This window comes from Capricornis sumatraensis, chromosome 8, assembly GCF_032405125.1.
Source record: "Capricornis sumatraensis isolate serow.1 chromosome 8, serow.2, whole genome shotgun sequence".
Taxonomy (NCBI): Eukaryota; Metazoa; Chordata; class Mammalia; order Artiodactyla; family Bovidae; genus Capricornis; species Capricornis sumatraensis.
In genome coordinates, this window is record NC_091076.1 from 63,308,805 (window position 1) to 63,327,560 (window position 18,756).

The window sequence follows — 18,756 nt, forward strand, 5'->3', positions numbered from 1 at the left end:
AGTTGTAGCTTTGTTTTGGGATTTTTTTTTTTTTTTTGGTTGCTCTTTAGGTATATGTTTTTTTAGATCTCCCTCTGAGGTGGGAGGTGTTCCCTCTCTACTGTTTTTTAGAAGAATCTGTATGGAACTGGTAACACTGATTTCTGAAATACTTGGTTGTAGCTGTCCTGCAGTGGCTCAGTTGTGTCCGACTCTTCCTGACTCCAGGGACTGCAGCACGCCAGGCTTCCCTGTACTTCCCTGTCTCCTGGACTTTGCTCAAACTCACGTCCATTGAGTCGGTGATGCCATCCAACCATCTCATCCTCTGTCATCCCCTTCTCCTCCCGCCCTCAATCTTTCCCAGCATCAGGTTCTTAAACACTTGCAAGAATCCACAAAGTGAAGCTGCCTGAGTCTGGGGCTTTCTATGATTTAAATTTGCCTCAGAAACTTAGATATTGAGGTTATATATTTCTTCTTGTGTGAGCTGCAGCTGTTTGCATATTTCAAAATACTTTTTCGCTAAATTGGAGAATTTATTGAAATAAAGTTAATGAGAAATCTCATCTGTGGGATCTTTAGTTATGCCTATTCTTTCATTTCTGACATTTGTAATTTGTCCTTTTTTCTCTTTAAGTCTGGTTAGAGGGGGACCTCCCCAGCAGTCGAGTCGTTAGGACTCTGTGCTTATACTGCAGGGGGTTCAGGTTTGATCCCTGGTCGGGGAACTAAGATCCTGCGCTAATGGACAGTAAAAAAGCCTGACTAGAGGGTTATTGATTTTACTGATCTTTAAAAAAGACAGCCATTGATTTCATTTACTTTATTATTTTTTTCTGTTTCCACTTTAGTGTTTTGTTAAAAATACATTTATTTATTTAAGAACTATGGACACCACTTTGCTGACAAAGGTCCGTATAGTCAAAGCAATGGTTTTTCCACTCGTGTACAGATGTGAGTGTTGGACCATAAAGAAGGCTGAAAGCCAAAGAACTGATGCTTTCAAACTGTGGTGTTGGAGAATACCCTTGAGAGTCCCTTGGACTGCAAGGAGATCAAACCAGTCAATCCTAAAGGAAATCAACCCTGAAGATTCACTGGAAGGACTGATGCTGAAGCTGAAACTCCCTTACTTTGGCCACCTGATGTGAAGAGCTGACTCATTCGAAAAGACCCTGACGTTGGGAAAGATTGAGGGCAGGAGGAGAAGGGGATGACAGAGGATGAGATGGTTGGATGGCACCGCCGACTCAATGGACATAAGTTTGAGCAAGCCCCAGAAGATAGCGAAGGACCGGGACACCTGGTATGTTGCGGTCCGTGGGGTCGCAGAGAGCTGGACACGACTCAGCGATTCAGCAGCGACAACTCCTTCATTCCTGGCTGTGCTGGACTCTGGTGGCCTTGTGGGCTTCTCTCTAGGTGTGGCCAGTGGGGCTTCTCTCCAGTTGTGCTGCGCAGGCCTCTCGTGCTCTCCAACACAAGCTACAACAAATCTCCCTCCAGGTACCGCTTTTTCTTTTTTTAAAGCACAGATTTTGATATGTTGTGCTTTCCTTTTCATTCAGTTCAAAGTGTTTTCTAACATGCATTGTGATTACTTCTTTGACCCAAAGGATATTTACAACACAGTTTATATTTTAATCTTTTCAAATTGAGATATATTTTATGGCTCAGAAGAGAGTCCATATCAATTCTATGTGTACTTGAATGTACAAATATCAAACTATTAATTCTGACTTTATTTCTCCTTTCAATTGCATTTAAGAACAAGGATCTGTGGTTGCCACCTTTTGGTAATTTTCTTAGGATATTATTAATACTTTTGACCCACATTCTCTCTTCACCTGGGACACCAATTACAAGTATGGTAAACCATTTGATATTGCACCAAAGCTCCTGAACAAACTTTTTCTCTTTGTTTCTCAATTTCCTCTTTGGTTTTTCATTTTTATTGACCCACTCTCAAGTTCACTGATGTATCTTCTGCATGTCTAATCTGCTGATAAGCATAAAGGAGTTGTTCATGTTTTTAATTTTTATCATTTCCATTTAACTGTAGTTTCCATCTCTCAGGAAAGAGACTGGATGAAATCTTTTCTGGAGATACTAACAAGCTCATGAGAAAAGTTATGGGCATTCAGGGTCCTACAGGTTTAGAAAGCTACCCCTGGTGAAGTAGCTTTCTAGACTCTCATAGTCTCTTATGTTTATGGTATCCTGTCCATAAACAAGAGATTCTAATCAGTTGCTTAAGGCTTTACTCTTAAGTATGAACAGAAATTCAATCATCAACTACTTGGTGAACTTCTTTTACGTGACTGGCAAGTTATCACAACAAAAGAGGAAAAGGACTAGAAGGAAACAGAAATGAAAAGGGCAGGAGCCAAGTAAAAATCATGAAAGATCCTCAAAGAGAAGAGAAGAAATAAGACCAAGATGCTGGGGGGAAAATTATACTCAGAGAACAAGAAAGAACTCCTAGAAGTAAACTGCTTAATAAAAATTCAAAGTTAAAAAGAACTGAAGGAGAAATTAGAGAATATCTCCCAGAAGACACGACAAAATATGAAGAGATAGAAGAATTTGTAAGGAAAATAGGATATTAGACAATTTATCAAACTCCCTCCTAATGGGAATTCCAGAAGTAGAAAACAAGGGGTGTAAATCATTAAACTAGTACATATGGCATTTTCCCAAACTAAAGGACGTGAGTCTCAAGGTTAAAAAGACCTCCACAAAGTATCCAGCAGAGCAAGAGAGAAAAGACACGTCACTGTGAATTTGAACACCTATGGATAGAAAAGATGACCCTAAAAACTTTTGGAAAGAAAATACAAACTGCCACTTATGGACTGGGACTTTTAACATCAACACTTGAAGAATATATAAAGAAATAACTTCTAAATTCAGAAAGAAAATGATTTCCAACTTGAGATCGGAATATCCAGCCAACATGTCGAATTAAGGCACAATAAACGTGCAGATGCGCAACAACTCAAAATACGCCCTTCATGTAACCTTTGTCGAGAAGCTACTAAAGAAAATGCTCCAGTGAAACAAGGCAGTAAAGCAAGAGGAGGAAGCCACTGGGCTCCAACAACAGGGGATTTACCGTAGGACAGACGGCACTCTGGATCCCCAGAGCGAGGCAGACAGCTCCCGGGTAATAGCGCCCCAGTAGCCCTTGGCAGCCACCAGTCCAGATGGAGGAGACGTGAGAGCGCTAGCTAGGGCATCACCAGGGGAAAAAAAGCACCTGATGTACCTGCCAGCTGGGCAGGTGTTTCCCAGTTCTGGTTACAAGTTTGCTAATAAAGAACAGGTATATAAAAACTATACAAGTGAAAATATGTGGGAGTTATTAAGAAGAAAGTAAAAATCATACAAAAAAGGAAATATAATCATAGAATATTATAGTGCTTGGCTGTGAACAATACGTACATAGCTGTAAATGAGCACTATAGATATTAACCTCCTTAGAAATCATAAGATAATTACATATGCATTTGGGGGCAGGGTAACAGGGTTACACCGTCAAAGTAGGAAGAGAACAGAGAAGGTTCAAAAGGGAAAAATCAGTAACTAATTACATAAGCACACTGTTTAGAAACATGGCTGGCCATACCCAAACTGCTAAGATGGAAAGTCAGTTGCCCCTGAGACAGGCAACAGGGTTGAGAGACACAAGGCAGGGCTGCTGTTTTTCTTTGTAAGCCCTGTAGTATTGCTTGATTTTTGAAGTATGTAACTATATTGCTAGTTTGGGTCTAGGGCCAGGTCCAGCCTCAGCTCCCCAGAGCAATTCTGGAGGACAATGGGCTTCATCCAGGAGCCGAGCATCACCACCCCACCAGCAGCCTCGGCACAGCTCTCAAAGATCACCTCTGTACTCAAGTCCTAGCCTCATCCCTAGAGCGTGCAGTCTTCATCTGCTTCCTTGTCTCTTTCCCACTGGGCCAAGCGTTGTTGTGAAAGTTGCTAAGTCGCATCAGACTCCTTGTGACCCCATAGACTATACAGTTCATGGAATTCTCCAGGCCAGAATACTGGAGTGGGTAGCCTTTCCCTTCTCCAGGGGATCTTCCCAACCCAGGCATTGAACCCAGGTCTCCTGCATTGCAGGAGGATTCTTCATCAGCTGAGCCACAAGGGAAGCCCAAGAGTATTGGAGTGAGTAGCCTATCCCTTCTCCAGTGGATCTTCCCAACCCAGGAATTGAACCAGGGTCTCCTGCCTTGCAGGCGGATTCTTTACCAACTGGGCTATCTCTGTTTCTCCCCTTGCCACTCCTCACTGGCTAGCCCAGGGCCTAGAACCTGCCTCGGTGCTTGGTAATGCTTTCATGGGTGACTGTAGACAGAGTGGGTTTACAGTCCAAAGAACCCCTTGAGAAGGTAACGTGGAGGAAAGAGTGGGGTGGCTGGTGAGGCTTGACAAGAAGGGGGTGAGGCCCGGGCCAGCAGGCCTCTGACAGCCGTGCGACTCCTCACCCATCCGTGCACAATGGTCCGTGTCACCTGGACTGACTGTGCCACCTGGGGACCACATGGCCACACAGGAGACTCTGTCCTTCCCCGCAGCCGGCCCCACGCACTGCCCTTGCCATCAAGGGCAGCCCAGAGATGCAGGCAGGCTGCTTCCTTATTGGAACCCTGACTCTGGAGGAGAGCAGCCGAGTGCCAAGCACGCCACCAAGCGCCTTACGTGCACAGAAGGCCCCCATGAGCTACGTGCCAGTCCTTCCCTCCTTGCCATTTTACACGTGGAAGAACTGAGGTCTGCAAGAGCTAAATACTGTTCTGATGTGATCTTCAACGCTATGCTGGAACCCCCAACTGCTGACTTTAGTTTCCAATGGCTGTCAGAGTTGGGAGAGTCCTCCCATGAGGACATGAAGGCTCAGAGAGGAAAGACTCTCCCCTCAGGTCAGGGCAGAGCTGGCGGAAGAGCCGGCCTAGAACCCCTGGCTCCTGACTTCTGCCCAGGTCCCATCCAGTGCTGCAGGCCGACTCCATGAGTGACACTCCCCAGAGCCCCAGCCCAGCCTGTCTGCCCGTCCAGCCAGTCATGAAGCTGACGGGGTGGGAAGGAGGCCCGCCTACCTTTCCAGCGCCACTCTCGCCACTGACAACAATAGACTGGTTGACCGGCTCCATCAGGCTCTTGACATTCCTGTAGGTCTGTTCACCCACAGTGAAGATGTGGGGCTTCAGTGTCTGAAACACCAAGGGGTGAAAGGTCATGGGAGCAAACCCCTGTCTGCGAGGAGTGGTTGATCCAGCGATGGCTGCAATGGGGAGCCTGTCCACAGCAGCGGCAGAGGCTTCCTCTAGAAAAACTTCTTGGTATAACAATGTGAGGCCCAGTTGCGGGCGTGACCCATTCATCTTCTGTTTGGAAGCAGTGCTGGCCTTGACCAGTCTGTGACATTAACACGTTATCCTCCCATCTTATCTTATGTCAATAGTTTTATTCTGCTACTTTTTTTATGTTATTGCAATTTGCGAGAACTTTCTTACCAGTTATTGCCTAAGAAGTAACCCTATTTTATAGATGAGAAATCTGAGGTTCATATGGGTTAAATAACCTTCTCAAGGCCACTCAGCAAATAAAGGCATCTGTGTGATTTGGATTCCAATGTCACTGTTCTCCTTTCCATCAACAAAGATTAATTGTTCTGTATGCTGGGCATCAAGCCGGGCACTGAGGGAACAGAGGGGACCATCACACGGCTTTGCCTTTGAGGAGGCAGTCGGTAAGACGGGCTCTCAGGCCAGACCTCCCTGGATTCCCATCCGGACACAAACCCTGGATGAGCCGGGTTAGTCCATGCAGACCCAGTGTGGCTCTGCCAGCAATGACCGCTTGCCTACAGCTTCCTGAAGGGAGAGGGCATCGTTCTGGAGGCTGTCAGAACCATCTCTCTCTCTCTCTAGGCCCTCACCCCACCCACTGCTCACCTGGACAGTTACAAAGCCTCCAACCCTTCAGCCGCTGATCTCACCTTCCTTAACCCAAGTCCGCCAGCTTCATCCCCATGGCGGGCTCCGCTCACAGCCCCACTCCCAGCCCGATGAAGCAGCTCTGTGGACTCTAAGCTATGGTGCAGGCCCTCTGGCGACAGCCCTGGAGTAGCTCACGTTCCCGGCCCCATCTGTGCTTCTCCCCACAGCACCCTGCTCCCGCCGTGGAGTCTGCTCTGGCTTCTCCCTGCACGCTAACATCAGCTGGGCTGTTCCCTGCCTGCACCAGCTTCATCCCCACTTGCGTAAGACGTGACCCCTCATCTCAATCAGTGGAGACGAACCTGTGCTGAATTTTCTAAGGCAATCCTTAAGCACGTAATTTTATTCTTTTCCCCAAAAAGTGGTTTTTAAATACACAAATGTGCCTTGGGAAATTCCTTCCGACTAATAAATTCACAAACAAGAATGTCTCTATTTTAGGTTCCAAAATCAGTTAGGCAAATACTGCTTTATCTCTCATTTTGCACCTCCTGGCATGTGTCCAAACTTCTGTGAGCTTCTGGTGGGCAGGTCACTGCCCCAGTAGACTCTGAAAGACAGCACGGCTGATGAAGACACAGATAAGGACAGCAAAGCTGCCAGGTGCCTGCGGGGAGGAGGGGGAGCCCTGATTCCCTCGGAAGCAGGGGGTCTCACCTGGGGCTGAGAAGCAGCGTGGTACTCTTGCATCAGGTCGGGCGAGTAGAGCTGAGGGACGGGCTTGAAGGGGTTCATAGCCACCAGGGTGCAGCCGGCGTTGGTGTAGAATGTGTCAGCCGTGTACCGGGCCTGCAGACACCTCAGGACTGAGGCAGGGGTGCTGTTAGCAAACTCTGGCTCAGATGGAGACACAGCCGCATGTACAGACCAACACCCCACCTACCAGAGTTCCCTCTGCAATTAGCTAAGAGCCATGAGATCCCAGCCTCTCCCTGATGAGCAGGTATGAGAAAGATCTAATTAAGATGAACCCCACATCTGGAGCAAAGCCTGTGTTGGGGAGCCTGGGGGGAGCTGCCAGGCGGGGGTCTGGAGCAGCCCACCTGGCTGTCCACGTCCGGTCTGGCCCGAGGCAGCAGAACTGAATACCCTCTGGGAGAAGGCGCACCCCTCTGGGGTGGCAGGGGGAGGCATACCTGTCTCCAGTGTCACAGGATTCACCTTGGTGAGGTCATCGAGCTGTTGCAGTGGGGCCTCCCCGCCCAGGAACTCCTGCAGGTCTTCCCTGAGGGACTCCCCGCTGTGGGCAGCAGAGCCTGAACCGTGGCCATTAACCTGGGAGGGAAAAACAGGACCAGAAGTGCGGGGACTCAGACCGGCCGGCAGCTCCGTCAGGGTGAGGGCTTGTACTGGAGATAGAAAACCGGCCTCTGGGATCACGGTCTGGTTGTTCAAATTGTACCTCCGCCATTTACTAGACCTGTGAGCCTGCAAAAGCTTCTTAACCTCTCTGAGGTTAAGTGGCGGTTTCTTTCTTTGTAAATAAAGGAAAACAGAATCAACTCACAAGGTTGTTTGGAAGAAAAACAAGAAAGAGATATGGAAAGCACTTAGTTGGGGACCTCCCTGGTGAGGCAGTGGTTAAGAATCTGCCTTGCAACGCTGGGGATGCGAGTTTGAGTCCTGGTCGGGGAACTAAGATCCCACGTTGCTGCGGAACAACTAGGCCCACAAGCCACAACTACTGAACCTGTGTGCTCTGGACGCAGTGGGCCACACCTGGAGAGCCCTAGTGTTGCACCTGCCACAACCAGAGATTCTGTGCTGCAAGGAAAGACACCAGACGATGCAATGAACACCCTGAATGCAGCAACCAAGACCTGATGCAGCCAAATAGATAAATGCTGGGGGCAAACACGCAAAGCCCTTGGTGCCTGGCACAGAGAATGTACTCAAAGCGGAAGTGTTTGTCGTTTCAGTCATGTCCGACTCTTTGTGACCCCATAGGAATGTAGCCCGCCAGGCTCCTCTGTCCATGGGGTTCTCCAGGCAAGAGTACTGGAGTGGGGTGCCATGCCCTCCTCCAGGGGATCTTTCCGACCCAGGGATCAAACTCTCATTCCCTGTGTCTCCAGCATTGCAGGTGCATTCTCCACCCGCTGAGCCATCAGGGAAGCATGCACTCAGGAAATCAATACATGTGATCCCTTCTCCTCTGCCAAGCACTCCAGCTTTCAGGTGAGTCAGTGCCCGGCCTTACTGGGCTGGCGGGGGTGAGGCCCGAGGTGGGGGGTACTGCGAAGGGAAAGAACCAGGGTTTAGGCCTTTTTTGAAAGAGACGCTATCAGCTTGAGGTGAAAAATCAGCTGTGAGGTAGTACCATGCCTTCATCACCTGCCTCTGGAGACTGAATTTAGCCTGGCTAATTAATTAGCTCCTGCTGCCCTGGTCTACTTGAGAGCAGATGAGGTCAAGAACAAGCACCAGGGGGAAGAGGCCATCTCTGCCTCTCCCTTGCCCATCCCTGATACCAACGCTTTACATAACTTCTCCCCACTTTCCTCCTGTGATCCCACTTCTCTCTTCTCCCAGGGGGCTGCAGGGAAGGTGTGCAGAGCAGGCAGTAACCTGGCTGAAATCTGCTTTTGGAGGAAGGGGATGTGATATAACATGTGTGGGTTTCTTTTTTGGAAATTTTTATTCATTTACTTGGCTGGCTGGGTCTTCACTGCTGTGCGGGGGCTTTCTCTAGTTGCGGCAAGCAGGGGCTACTCTCTAGTTGGGGTTCACAGGCTTCTCCTTTCAGCAGCTTGTTTTGTTGCCGAGCATGGGTTCTGGGGCAAGCGATCTTCAGTTGCAGCTCAAGAGCTTAGTCGCCCGTGGCAATATGGGATCTTTCTGGACCAGGGATCAAACCCGTGTCCCCTGCAGGTGGATTCTTAGCCACTGGACCACCACGGGAGTTCCTATGTGCAGGTTTCTAACGAGACCAGTGAACCTTAGAGTTCAAAAATCTCCAACAAAAGTGGCAAGTGTCACTTGAGAGGCCCAGTGATAAGTTTCCTTCCAAAGATGCTACCTGTTCTCTGAACTTAGGCCCACCACAATGCATGCACAAGGCAGACTCTTATCTCCAGGATTAACTGCTGAGGTCAGAGAGTGACTGTGTCCATGGAAATCCCTCTACCCTAGTGGAAAAAGGAAATCACTCACACCCAGCCATAATTTATGAACAGATCTGATCCAACCAGACAGGCAGCTGAGTATCATGGTTCTTGAGTTGGACTTGAAAGCTAGATTGCCTGGGTTTGATTCTTGATTCCACCACGTCCTAGTTACAGAATCTTATGTAAGTTTCTTAGTCTCTTTGCACCTCAATGTTCCTCATCTGTAAAATGGGAATGGTGGTAGTAGTGATAGATCTCATAGATGCTAACAAGCACATAAAGTATTTAGAAAAAACATCTGGTTTCTGCCACCAAAAGTTTGCTATTATTATTCTGTTAAAAAGTAGCTCTTCTAATTAGGCAATAAGATACTGGTGGCTCAGATGATAAAGCGTCTGCCTATAGTGTGGGAGACCCAGGTTCAATCTCTGGGTCGGGAAGATCTCCTGGAGAAGGAAATGGCAACTCACTCCAGTATTCTTGCCTGAAAAACCACATGGACGGAGGAACCTGATAGGCTACAGTCCATGGCGTCTCAAAGAGTCGGACACGGACTGAGCAACTTCACGTTCTTTCACTTTTCATACCAAGGGCCTTAAAACTACCCTGCAATTCTTCTTCTAGAACATGATACTATGTAAAGGCCATAAGAATGTTCTGTGCATATAGAAACATTTACAATTGCAAAACAAACAAACAAAAAAACCTAAGCGTCCAAATAGCACCTTAAATTATAGTGAAGTGAAAGTGAAGTTGCTCAGTCATGTCTGACTCTTTGCAACCCCATGGACTGTAGCCTACCAGGCTACTCCATCCATGGGGTTCTCCATGCAAGAATACTAGAGTGGGTTACCATTTCCTTCTCCAGGGGATCTTCCCAACCCAGGGATCGAACCCGGGTCTCCCGCATTGGAGGCAGACGCTTTAACCTACCTCCTTACAATTGAATTAAGCAGGTTACAAAGAGAATGATATCTTTAAATGTTTTAAAAATTTTTAGGGAGAAAAATCTAGGATATTCTTTAAAATGTCAGTTATCTATGGGCAGTACAATTATGGGTAATTGTAATGTTCTTTTTGCTTATCTATATTTCCCACATCATTGTAATGAACATGACCTTGAATAAGTCACCTAACTGCTCTGAGCCCTATCTTCAAAATGGGGATATAATGGCATTGGATATGTAATACTGTATCCTTCTCAAGTACTAAACAAAATTATATGTGTAAAATGCTTAGTATAGTGCTCACTATACAGCAAGAGTGCAATACAGAGGAGCTGCTAGTATAGTTATGATAAACGTGGTTGTTTTTTAGTTGCTAAGTCACGTCTGACTCTTTTGTGGCCCCACAGACTGCAGCCTGACCGACTCCTCTGTTCATAGGATTTCCCAGGCAAGAATACTAGAGTGGGTTGCCATTTCGTTCTCCAGGGGATCTTCCCAACCGAGGGATCGAACTGTCATCTCCTGCATTACAGGTGATTCTTTACTGCTGAGCCAACAAGGGAAGCCCTGATAAACATTACTGTTTTTTAAATGAGAAAGAAGTTAAAAATGGACAATAAAAAAGTTCCCTCTGCAAAAAAAAAAAGTCTGGAGCAGGCAGCTGTCCTGCCTGCTTCTCTCTGGCTTTCAAGCCTGTTTCTCGAGCCAAAGGATTAAGAGGTCAAGCAGCAGAGTCTACCAGGGTTCCCTTGAGGCTGGCTGACTTCACATTCAGTTATCCTGCCTTACTCGCCTGGGACTCCACTAGTCCAGGAATCATCTTAAATATCCGCCTTGGCCCAATGGCTGCTGCAGCTGCTGCTAAGTTGCTTCAGTCATGTCCGACTCTGCGACCCCATGGACTGTAACCCACTAGGCTCCTCTGTCCATGGGATTCTCCAGGCAAGAATACTGGAGTGGGTTGCCATTTCCTTCTTCATGGTCCAATGGCAACACTCAGTAAATTAAAAAATTCAGCTAATATCTGGCATTCTCTCCGGACCAAGAGCTGCAAGTGAAGGATGATATAGGTAGGAGGTGGGGCTCCACAGGGAAGGGTGATTTGGAATCCTGCAGGCCCGGGGCCATAGGAGCCTTTAGTGGCAGAGGCCCGCAGTCAAGGGCGGGTTTCACATCCATCCCATTAGCAGTCCCCCATGTTCCCTGTGATCCTTTCATCAGAATTCTTGTCTATTTCCACATAGGTCGTCATCTCCCACATTTCTGCACAGGCTGACTCTGCCTGGACTGCTTACTTTCCTTCTCCATTTGACCAATTTCTACTCTTTCTTTTTTCTGGCTGGGCCATGTGGCATGCAGGATCTGAGTTCCCCAACCAGGGGTTGAACTAGTGCCCTTTGCGATGGGAGTGCAAGTCTTAACCACTGGACTGCCAAGGAAGTCCCAATTCTTACTTCTTTAAGGCTCAGCTTTAAAGAACACCTCCTCTTAGAAGCCCCAGGCTTCCAACTTGTCTTTACAATTCAGGCTGTGAGGAGCATCTCTCAGGACTCCCTCACAGGTTCAGGCTTGTAAGGTCACCAAAACACCCCATCCTAGGGAAAGAGCTAAAAACCACAACAGGAGATATTCAAATTAGGTATCAGGAAGAGCTTCTCAGCAACAGACAAAAGGCACCAAGGTGCCTCTCTGAAGACAGAAAAGAAGGGGTCTTTCCCTCCCTTCCAGGTCAGGGCAGTGGAAGCATCATTTGGGTAAACGAAAGAGGCGGAGCTGCCTTAGGTACTTGAGGGTCTGGGTTATCTTAGGGTGAGGACTTTACCTGCTGGAGCATCCTGCTTCAGTGTGGTCAGCCAGGATTCTGGGTCACGGGTACGTGGAATGCTATCCACCTGGTCATGGGGGCACAGGCTGGGGCATGGATCCCGCGAAGGGCTCAGCTCCCAAGGAATCTCTGAGATGAGCCACCCCAGAACCTGTGGTAGAAGAGAGAAGATAAGGGCCGCATACAGGTGATGAGGGTTTCTCCAAGGTGACTCAGTCCTGCTCCTCCCACCGAGCACCAGGAACCAAAATGAGACCCAGGGCGAGCCTGGGCAGAGAGGAAGACTCTGTCCTGCTCCCTGCCAATTAGGGAACGAAGGTAACTTTTACAAGAGCCTCCAGAGCCTCCTGGGGTTCCTTCAGGGCCAGTTTCACTACAGGGCTTGGGGTGGGGCTGCAAATTTTCTGGGTCAGTGTGCCATGGAGGCTGAGGACACTGGAAGGCAGAGAAGCCTCTCGGGCACACAGAAATATTCCACCTTAGTACAGCCAGTATTCAGTGGGGCAGGAAGGCTGGAGTCAATTCTTGATATCCCAGGAAAGCGGTTGTGTGGGACAGAAACCATAGCTTAGTCTTTCACCTGCTCAGCCACCTCACCTTCCCTGCCTGCCTTCACTCCTCATCTGGAAAATGGAGATAATAAAAGCTACTTTGCAGGGAGTGGCTGTGAAGGTCAATCAGGTGAAACACTCTACAAAGTCCAAATCTGAATATTCATTTAGAGGAGAAACACTGTTAGTAAGAAGGATGGATGACCCATTCAGGAGCACTGATCAGGTGGAACAGTTCAGTGTCAGCATTAATAAGGCCAAGCTTTTGGAGGAGGAGAATCCATCTGAGAGGGGGGTGTTGTGAGGCTGGGTTTGGGCCAATCTCTGAAAAACTGTGAATGACAGAATTTTCAGGCCCCACACATCCCCAGCAAGGAGGGATGAGGATGAGGGGTCCTGGTAATGGACTGACCTTGGAGAAACTTTCTTGAGGCTCTGAACACATTGAGCCTTTGAAAGAACTCAGGAATGAGGGACCTCCAAGAAAACAGGAAAAAGGATAATGTAGGCAGAGGAGGGCATCAAGACTGGGATGGACACATTCACTCTGGACACTGACTGTACCCCATCCAGGCGACAGCTGTGCAGAGGGTTCCGGAGACTCAAGGCCAACAAAGTTCCCTCAATGGAAAGCTCATCTTAAGAGAGGGGATCAGAGGGGAATACAGCAGGTTGTGTAGTTAGAATCCAGAGCCCACAACCCCTCAAAAATGCAGTTCACAGGACCTCTGTAAGCCTTATCCCGTTTCTTCCTTTGCAAAAAGGACTACTAATACCCAGATCTCACAAGGCCGAGTTAAGGATCAATGAGATAGTACCTTTGACAGCGCTTGGCAAATGCTGGTTACTACGATACGGAGCCCACTTCCTGACAGAATCAAGTCAGATGGAAGCGGTTTTCTCCAGGTTCCGCCAGCTCTTGCTCCCTGTCGGCTTCGCGATCACCAGCCGAGAATTTCTGAAAAGGGCGTGACCACTGTGGGCAGGAGGGAGACAGGGATGAATAGATGAAAGCCCCTAGGCAGGGCAAGGCAAGTGGCAACCTGATTATCAACTCCTCCCTCCCCCCGCCCCCCTCCTCCAGCCTCCGGGCAGACGAGACTGGCAGGGTAAGGGTCCCGGGAGCCCGGCAGGCCCCGCCCGCAGCTTCCCGGCGGGAACCGGGCACTCCCGGGCCCGGCGAGCTGCCGCCGGGCCCAGGGCTGGGATGCCGCTCCGGAAACACTGGGCACGGGGACACTCCGTCCTTCTCGAGAAGGTGGACGTGACCCCCCAGCCAAGGGCGCAGCTGTCTGCAAGCCTCCCTGGCACCCCCTCCCAGGTCTCCAGGCGGGGAGAGGCGCGCAGCGGGAGTGGGGCCTCCCTGCACCCTAGGCCGCCCCTGCCGGCACGGTGAGGCGTGACCCCGGAGGGTCCTCGTCCTGGAGCAAAAGGCAGAGAGCCGGGCTTCCTCCTCCTGGGATACGAGAGGGTCAAAAACGAAAGGGCAAAGAAGTGAAGCCCGCGCTCTGGAAAGGGGAAAAGAGGGGCGCCCCCTTCTCCAGCGCCGCGGGGGCCCGCTGGCCTCCCCGGTTCCTTCGGGCCCGGCTGCGGGGTGGCACTCACCGGTTGCACGGCCCGAGCCGCCGAGCATGCGGCCCCCCGGCCAGACTGGAAAGACAGACGGGCGGGCCGGGTGAGGCGGCGGGAAGGGCCAGCGCGGCAGAGGGCGGGCGCGGGGCGGGGGCCGGCCGGGGAGGCGCCGGGAAGGCTGCGGGCGCCGGGCCTCGGGCCGAGTGGCGGGGAGCCGGCCGGCTCCTCCCCGGGGGCGGGGCGCGCGACAGCCGGGCGCACGTGGCCCGCCCGGGACGCCGGGATCTGGTGACGAGGGCTTGCTCCGGGACTGTGTACTGTAGAGCCCGCGGTGAGGTGCGAGGGAGCGGGAAGGGACGGAGGGGCCCCGGGGCCCTCGCGGGACTGCGGGTCTCCCAGCCGGGAGATCGGGCACCCTGACGCTCGCCGCAGGGTCTGATGGCCAGTGGTGGGGTGCGGGACCCGTTTCCGCCCGGGCGCCTCTGACAGACCGTCTTGCTAGCGGTCCGGGTCACGGAGTCAGGACCTGGGCTGGCTGAGCCGGAGGCCGGGAGGCAGGCGCGCGGGGAACAGGCGGGGCGTGGGAAACGGGCACCCTTCCGGGCGGGGCCGCGCGGTGGGCGGGGCCTGGGAGCGCGGGCCGCCCCGCCCCATTGCGGCCGGAAGCGCCGCTCGCGAGGCGGAAGTGGCGGGCTTCCGCTCTTCCCGCCGCGGCGGGGTCCCGGCTCTCCAGCCCGGTGACGCGGCGCTCTGCCGAGGGGCGCCGAAACCCCAGGAGCACGTGAGGTATGAGGACCGGCGCGCATGTCTGTCAGAAAAAGAGCTGTTTTTAAAAGGCCAGCCGGTTCAGATAAGATTTCTTCTCGGGTGACTGGGTCCCGATAGGCCATCCCTCAAACGTGCATTCTCGGGGTGGTTCTTGTTTGACTGACTGATGTGTGCTTCCCGTGTGCCGCTTTTCAGACATGGACTTGGGGCGTAGAGGCGTTTTGTAACCTTAAAACAATTAACACTAGTATATACTTTACGGTCCCTACTCCTCCGTGATTAGCGTCCCTTCCACTCTACCTACACCTTGTAAAGGAGGTGAGGAGCAAGCAGCCTGGGGAGCTCGGGAGATCCCTGGAGGGTTCGCATTTTGTGCTGGAGGCAGGAGGTTCAGAGAGGCTCGGGACAGAAACTGAGGCCCCCAAATCCAAAGTGTACTTTAAGCACCTTCTCTTTCCGCGTCCCTTCTCCTCCCCCCTCATGCTGCTGCTGCTAGGTCGCTTCAGTCGTGTTCGACTCTGTGCGACCCCATAGACGGCAGCCCACCAGGCTCTTCTGTCCCTGGGATTCTCCAGGCAAGAACACTGGAGTGGGTTGCCATTGCCTTCTCCAGTGCATGAAAGTGCAAAGTGAAAGTGAAGTCGCTCAGTCGTGTCCGACTCCTAGCGACCCCATGGACTGCAGCCTACCAGGCTCCTCTGCCCATAGGATTTTCCAGGCAAGAGTACTGGAGTGGGGTGCCATCGCCTTCTCCTCCCCCCTCATAGTGGACTGGAAATCATTAGTTAGGTGTGTTTAACTTTCATTACATTATTTTCATGACAATGTACTGTGTGTATTTTTTAGCAATTCTGGGTCTTCCTTGCTGTGGGAGGGCTCTCTCTCTTTGCAGAGAGTAGGGACTGCTCTCTACTTGTGGGTGCACAGGCTTCTCACTGCAGTGGCTTCTTTTTGTTGTGTACAGGCTTCAGGACGTGTCTGGCCTCAGTGCTTGTGGCCCAGGCCTAGCTGCCCTGTGGCATGTGGAATCTTCTGGGACCTGGGATCGAACCCATGTCCCCTGCACTCTTAAGGTGGACTCCTAACCACTAGACCACCAGGGAAGTCCCAGCTAAAGCTTTTTAACCAGTAATTTCATTCTATTAGTGGGACATCCTTATCTTCATATATTAGGCTTCTTCCAACAATCCTTGGAAGGGGAATCTCAAGTCCTAGATTCTGCTCTGAAATTCAGGAATAAGTAAAATCCAGTCAGGTGCATCTATATGCCAATCCCACAGAAAGGTTGCTTTTCACAAACGCATCCCTTTGCTCTTGTTTTCACAGGAAGAAGAAACAATGTCTCAAAAGCAGATGAAGGAAGCTTTTGTCAGTAACCAGAATGGAACGAGCGTGCTGGAGATCACCGAGGGCTTGTGCCTGCCTGCACTCTGCGTCCTGTGTAGAGGGCTCCTGATCATTCTCTCACAGCACTTATGTTCTTCTCCACATAACTCGAGGACTCGATTCTTGGTTGACTTTGCGTTCCTGATAGTTCCCCTGGTCACCACGTTGACCATTTTCTCTTCATTTGTCCTCCTCGAGTATCTTGTTGCAATTATCCTTGGGGCAGGGCTGCTCTATGAAATATACTGCAGAAGAACTTGCTATGCCAGAATGCCTTTCCAGAAAATCTGTGAAAAATTTTTGAAAGTCAGTCTAGAATCAGAATACATTCCAGCCATTTCCTGTTTCCGTGTTGTTAACAGTGCCTTTACTGCTGTTGCGATTTTGGCTGTGGACTTCCCACTGTTTCCCAGAAGATATGCCAAAACCGAGCTCTACGGGACAGGAGCAATGGATTATGGAGTAGGGGGCTTTATTTTTGGGTCTGCAATGGTTTCTCCAGAGGTTAGGAGAAAATATACGAAAGGCTCCAGACTTTGTTATCTTACAAAGTCACTGTACTCTCTTTGGCCATTAGTTTTCCTAGGAATGGGGCGATTAGTTGCTATAAAATCCATAGACTATCAGGAACATTTAACTGAGTATGGTGTTCACTGGAACTTTTTCTTTACCTTAATAGCTGTGAAATTGATAACATCACTGCTTTTGATTATTTTTCCCCTAAATAAATCCTGGATTGTAGCCATCAGCATTACTGCATTATACCAGCTAGCCCTTGATTTTACCCCCTTGAAAAGTTTAATTTTGTATGGCACTGATGGTAGTGGCACAAGGGTTGGTTTCTTAAATGCCAACCGAGAAGGAATCATCTCTGTCTTGGGGTACGTGGCAGTACACATGGCTGGTGTTCAAACAGGGTTATATGTGCTTAAAGAAAGGTCACATATCAAAGACTGGATAAAAGTAGCATACTGTATTCTATTGACAGCTATTGGCCTCTTCATTTCTCTTTACATAGTTCAGGTAAATGTAGAAGTAGCATCTCGAAGAATGGCCAATTTAGCTTTTTGTATTTGGATAGTTGCTTCTTGCCTGATCCTTCTTAGTAGTTTATTACTGGGTGATATAATTTTGAGTTTTGCCAAATTTGTAATTAAAGAGGCAGCAGTACCATGTTCTTGGAAACTTATCCAGTCACCCACTGCAAATAAAAAGCGTTTGGAATCCATAGTCTCTGAAGCCAAAAGAAAGGAACCCACTCTCTGTTTAATCACAGCAATGAACAGAAACCAGTTACTTTTTTTCTTGCTGTCAAATGTAACAACTGGTCTAGTCAACCTTTCCATAGATACATTACACAGCAGTACCCCGTGGGCCTTGTGCCTGCTCAATCTCTACATGTTTACCAACTGCTTTATTATATATGTGCTACACTTGCAAGATAAGACAATAAAATTTTGGTGATCAATAGGGGTAGTATATGTTTTGAGCAATATTATGTTAATGAGGAAGAATATAAAATGTGAAGAAAATGGGCGTCTATCGATCCAGGGTTAAAGTTTTATTCCTGCTTTAACAGTAGTGATGCTTAATATTTTAAATGTATGTCAACACTATGTAAAACAAATCAATATAGAAGAAACAAAACCTTATGACTTGTTAGAATACTTATAAATTTTAGTTATTTTAAAGAAGCTGTTGTGTTTACAGTTGTGACACTGGAAGATTGGAGGGTAGGAAGGAGGATTTCTTACATTATATCTTTTTTTGGGGGGGACAGAAGGAGGAAGGATCTTAGTTCCTCCACCAGGGATTACCTTTGTCCCCTGCAGTGGAAGTGGGGAGTCTTAACCACTGGACTGCCAGGAAAGCCCCTTTTACTTTCTGTCTTGTATCACCTATTACCATTCTGTATTTTCTGTTGTATGTATTTTATAATATTTACATTAAAATATCTCAGTTGTGGGATTGCCAACAGTACTGCTCAATTTTAATCTTTAAAAAAGACTCGATATAAGAAAGCAATGTTTAAAGTCAAATACTTAAAAGATCATAAAACAGCTAAATGCTCCAAAGAAGAATGTGTTAGTTGCTCAGGTGTCCAACTCTTTTTGACCCCAGGAGCTTGCCAGGCCCTTCTGTCCATGGAATTCTCCAGGCAAGAATATTGGAGTGGGTAGCCATTCCCTTCTGCAAGAGACATTCCTGAATCAGGGATTGAACTTGGGTCTCCTGCATTGCAAGTGGATTCTTTACCTTCTGAGCCACCAGGGAGGACCCAAATGCCCTAAAGAATAGATTGAATTATTTGTTGTGATTTACAAGCTTAACGAGACAACAGTTTTGCAGTGAGATTCGTTTTTTTTTTCCTAGCCTGCTCTCTGCTAGGGATTGGAGAAGGGAATGGCACCCCACTCCAGTACTCTTGCCTGGAAAATCCCATGGACGGAGAAGCCTGGTGGGCTGCAGTTCATGGGGTCGCTGAGTCGGACACGAGTGAGCAACGTCTTTCACTTTTCACTTTCCTGCATTGGAGAAGGAAATGGCAACCCACTCCAGTGTTCTTGCCTGGAGAATCCCAGGCACGGGGGAGCCTGGTGGGCTGCCGTC

At 49.2% G+C, this 18,756-nt stretch overlaps 2 protein-coding genes across 3 annotated transcripts in view; one reads left to right on the forward strand and one right to left on the reverse strand.

The window, feature by feature from the left end:
• Positions 1-13,364, reverse strand: part of MYO19 (myosin XIX) — a 32,507-nt gene extending 19,143 nt beyond the window's left edge. Inside the window, exons 1-5 of the mRNA XM_068976687.1 lie at positions 13,239-13,364; positions 11,867-12,020; positions 7,127-7,265; positions 6,648-6,796; positions 5,088-5,201 (exon numbers count right to left, since the gene is read on the reverse strand). Of these exons, the coding sequence (XP_068832788.1) occupies positions 5,088-5,201; positions 6,648-6,796; positions 7,127-7,265; positions 11,867-11,878 (414 nt within the window). The 5' untranslated portion in view covers positions 11,879-12,020; positions 13,239-13,364. The remainder of the gene's footprint in view (positions 1-5,087; positions 5,202-6,647; positions 6,797-7,126; positions 7,266-11,866; positions 12,021-13,238) is intronic.
• Positions 13,365-14,267: 903 nt separating this feature from the next.
• Positions 14,268-18,029, forward strand: PIGW (phosphatidylinositol glycan anchor biosynthesis class W). Of its 2 annotated transcripts, none has more exons than XM_068977871.1 (2): positions 14,268-14,328; positions 16,087-18,029. In XM_068977871.1, exon 2 carries the CDS (start codon positions 16,099-16,101, stop codon positions 17,608-17,610), a length of 1,512 nt encoding a protein of 503 aa, XP_068833972.1. In that variant the 5' UTR covers positions 14,268-14,328; positions 16,087-16,098; the 3' UTR covers positions 17,611-18,029. The 2 variants fall into 2 exon arrangements, with proteins under 2 accessions (XP_068833972.1, XP_068833971.1); XM_068977870.1 differs by lacking the exon at positions 14,268-14,328 and adding an exon at positions 14,683-14,778.
• Positions 18,030-18,756: the final 727 nt, after the last annotated feature.

Bases quoted from the DNA above. Each gene is read 5' to 3' on its own strand.
- PIGW (XM_068977871.1), top strand. From the start codon at position 16,099: ATGTCTCAAAAGCAGATGAAGGAAGCTTTTGTCAGTAACCAGAATGGA.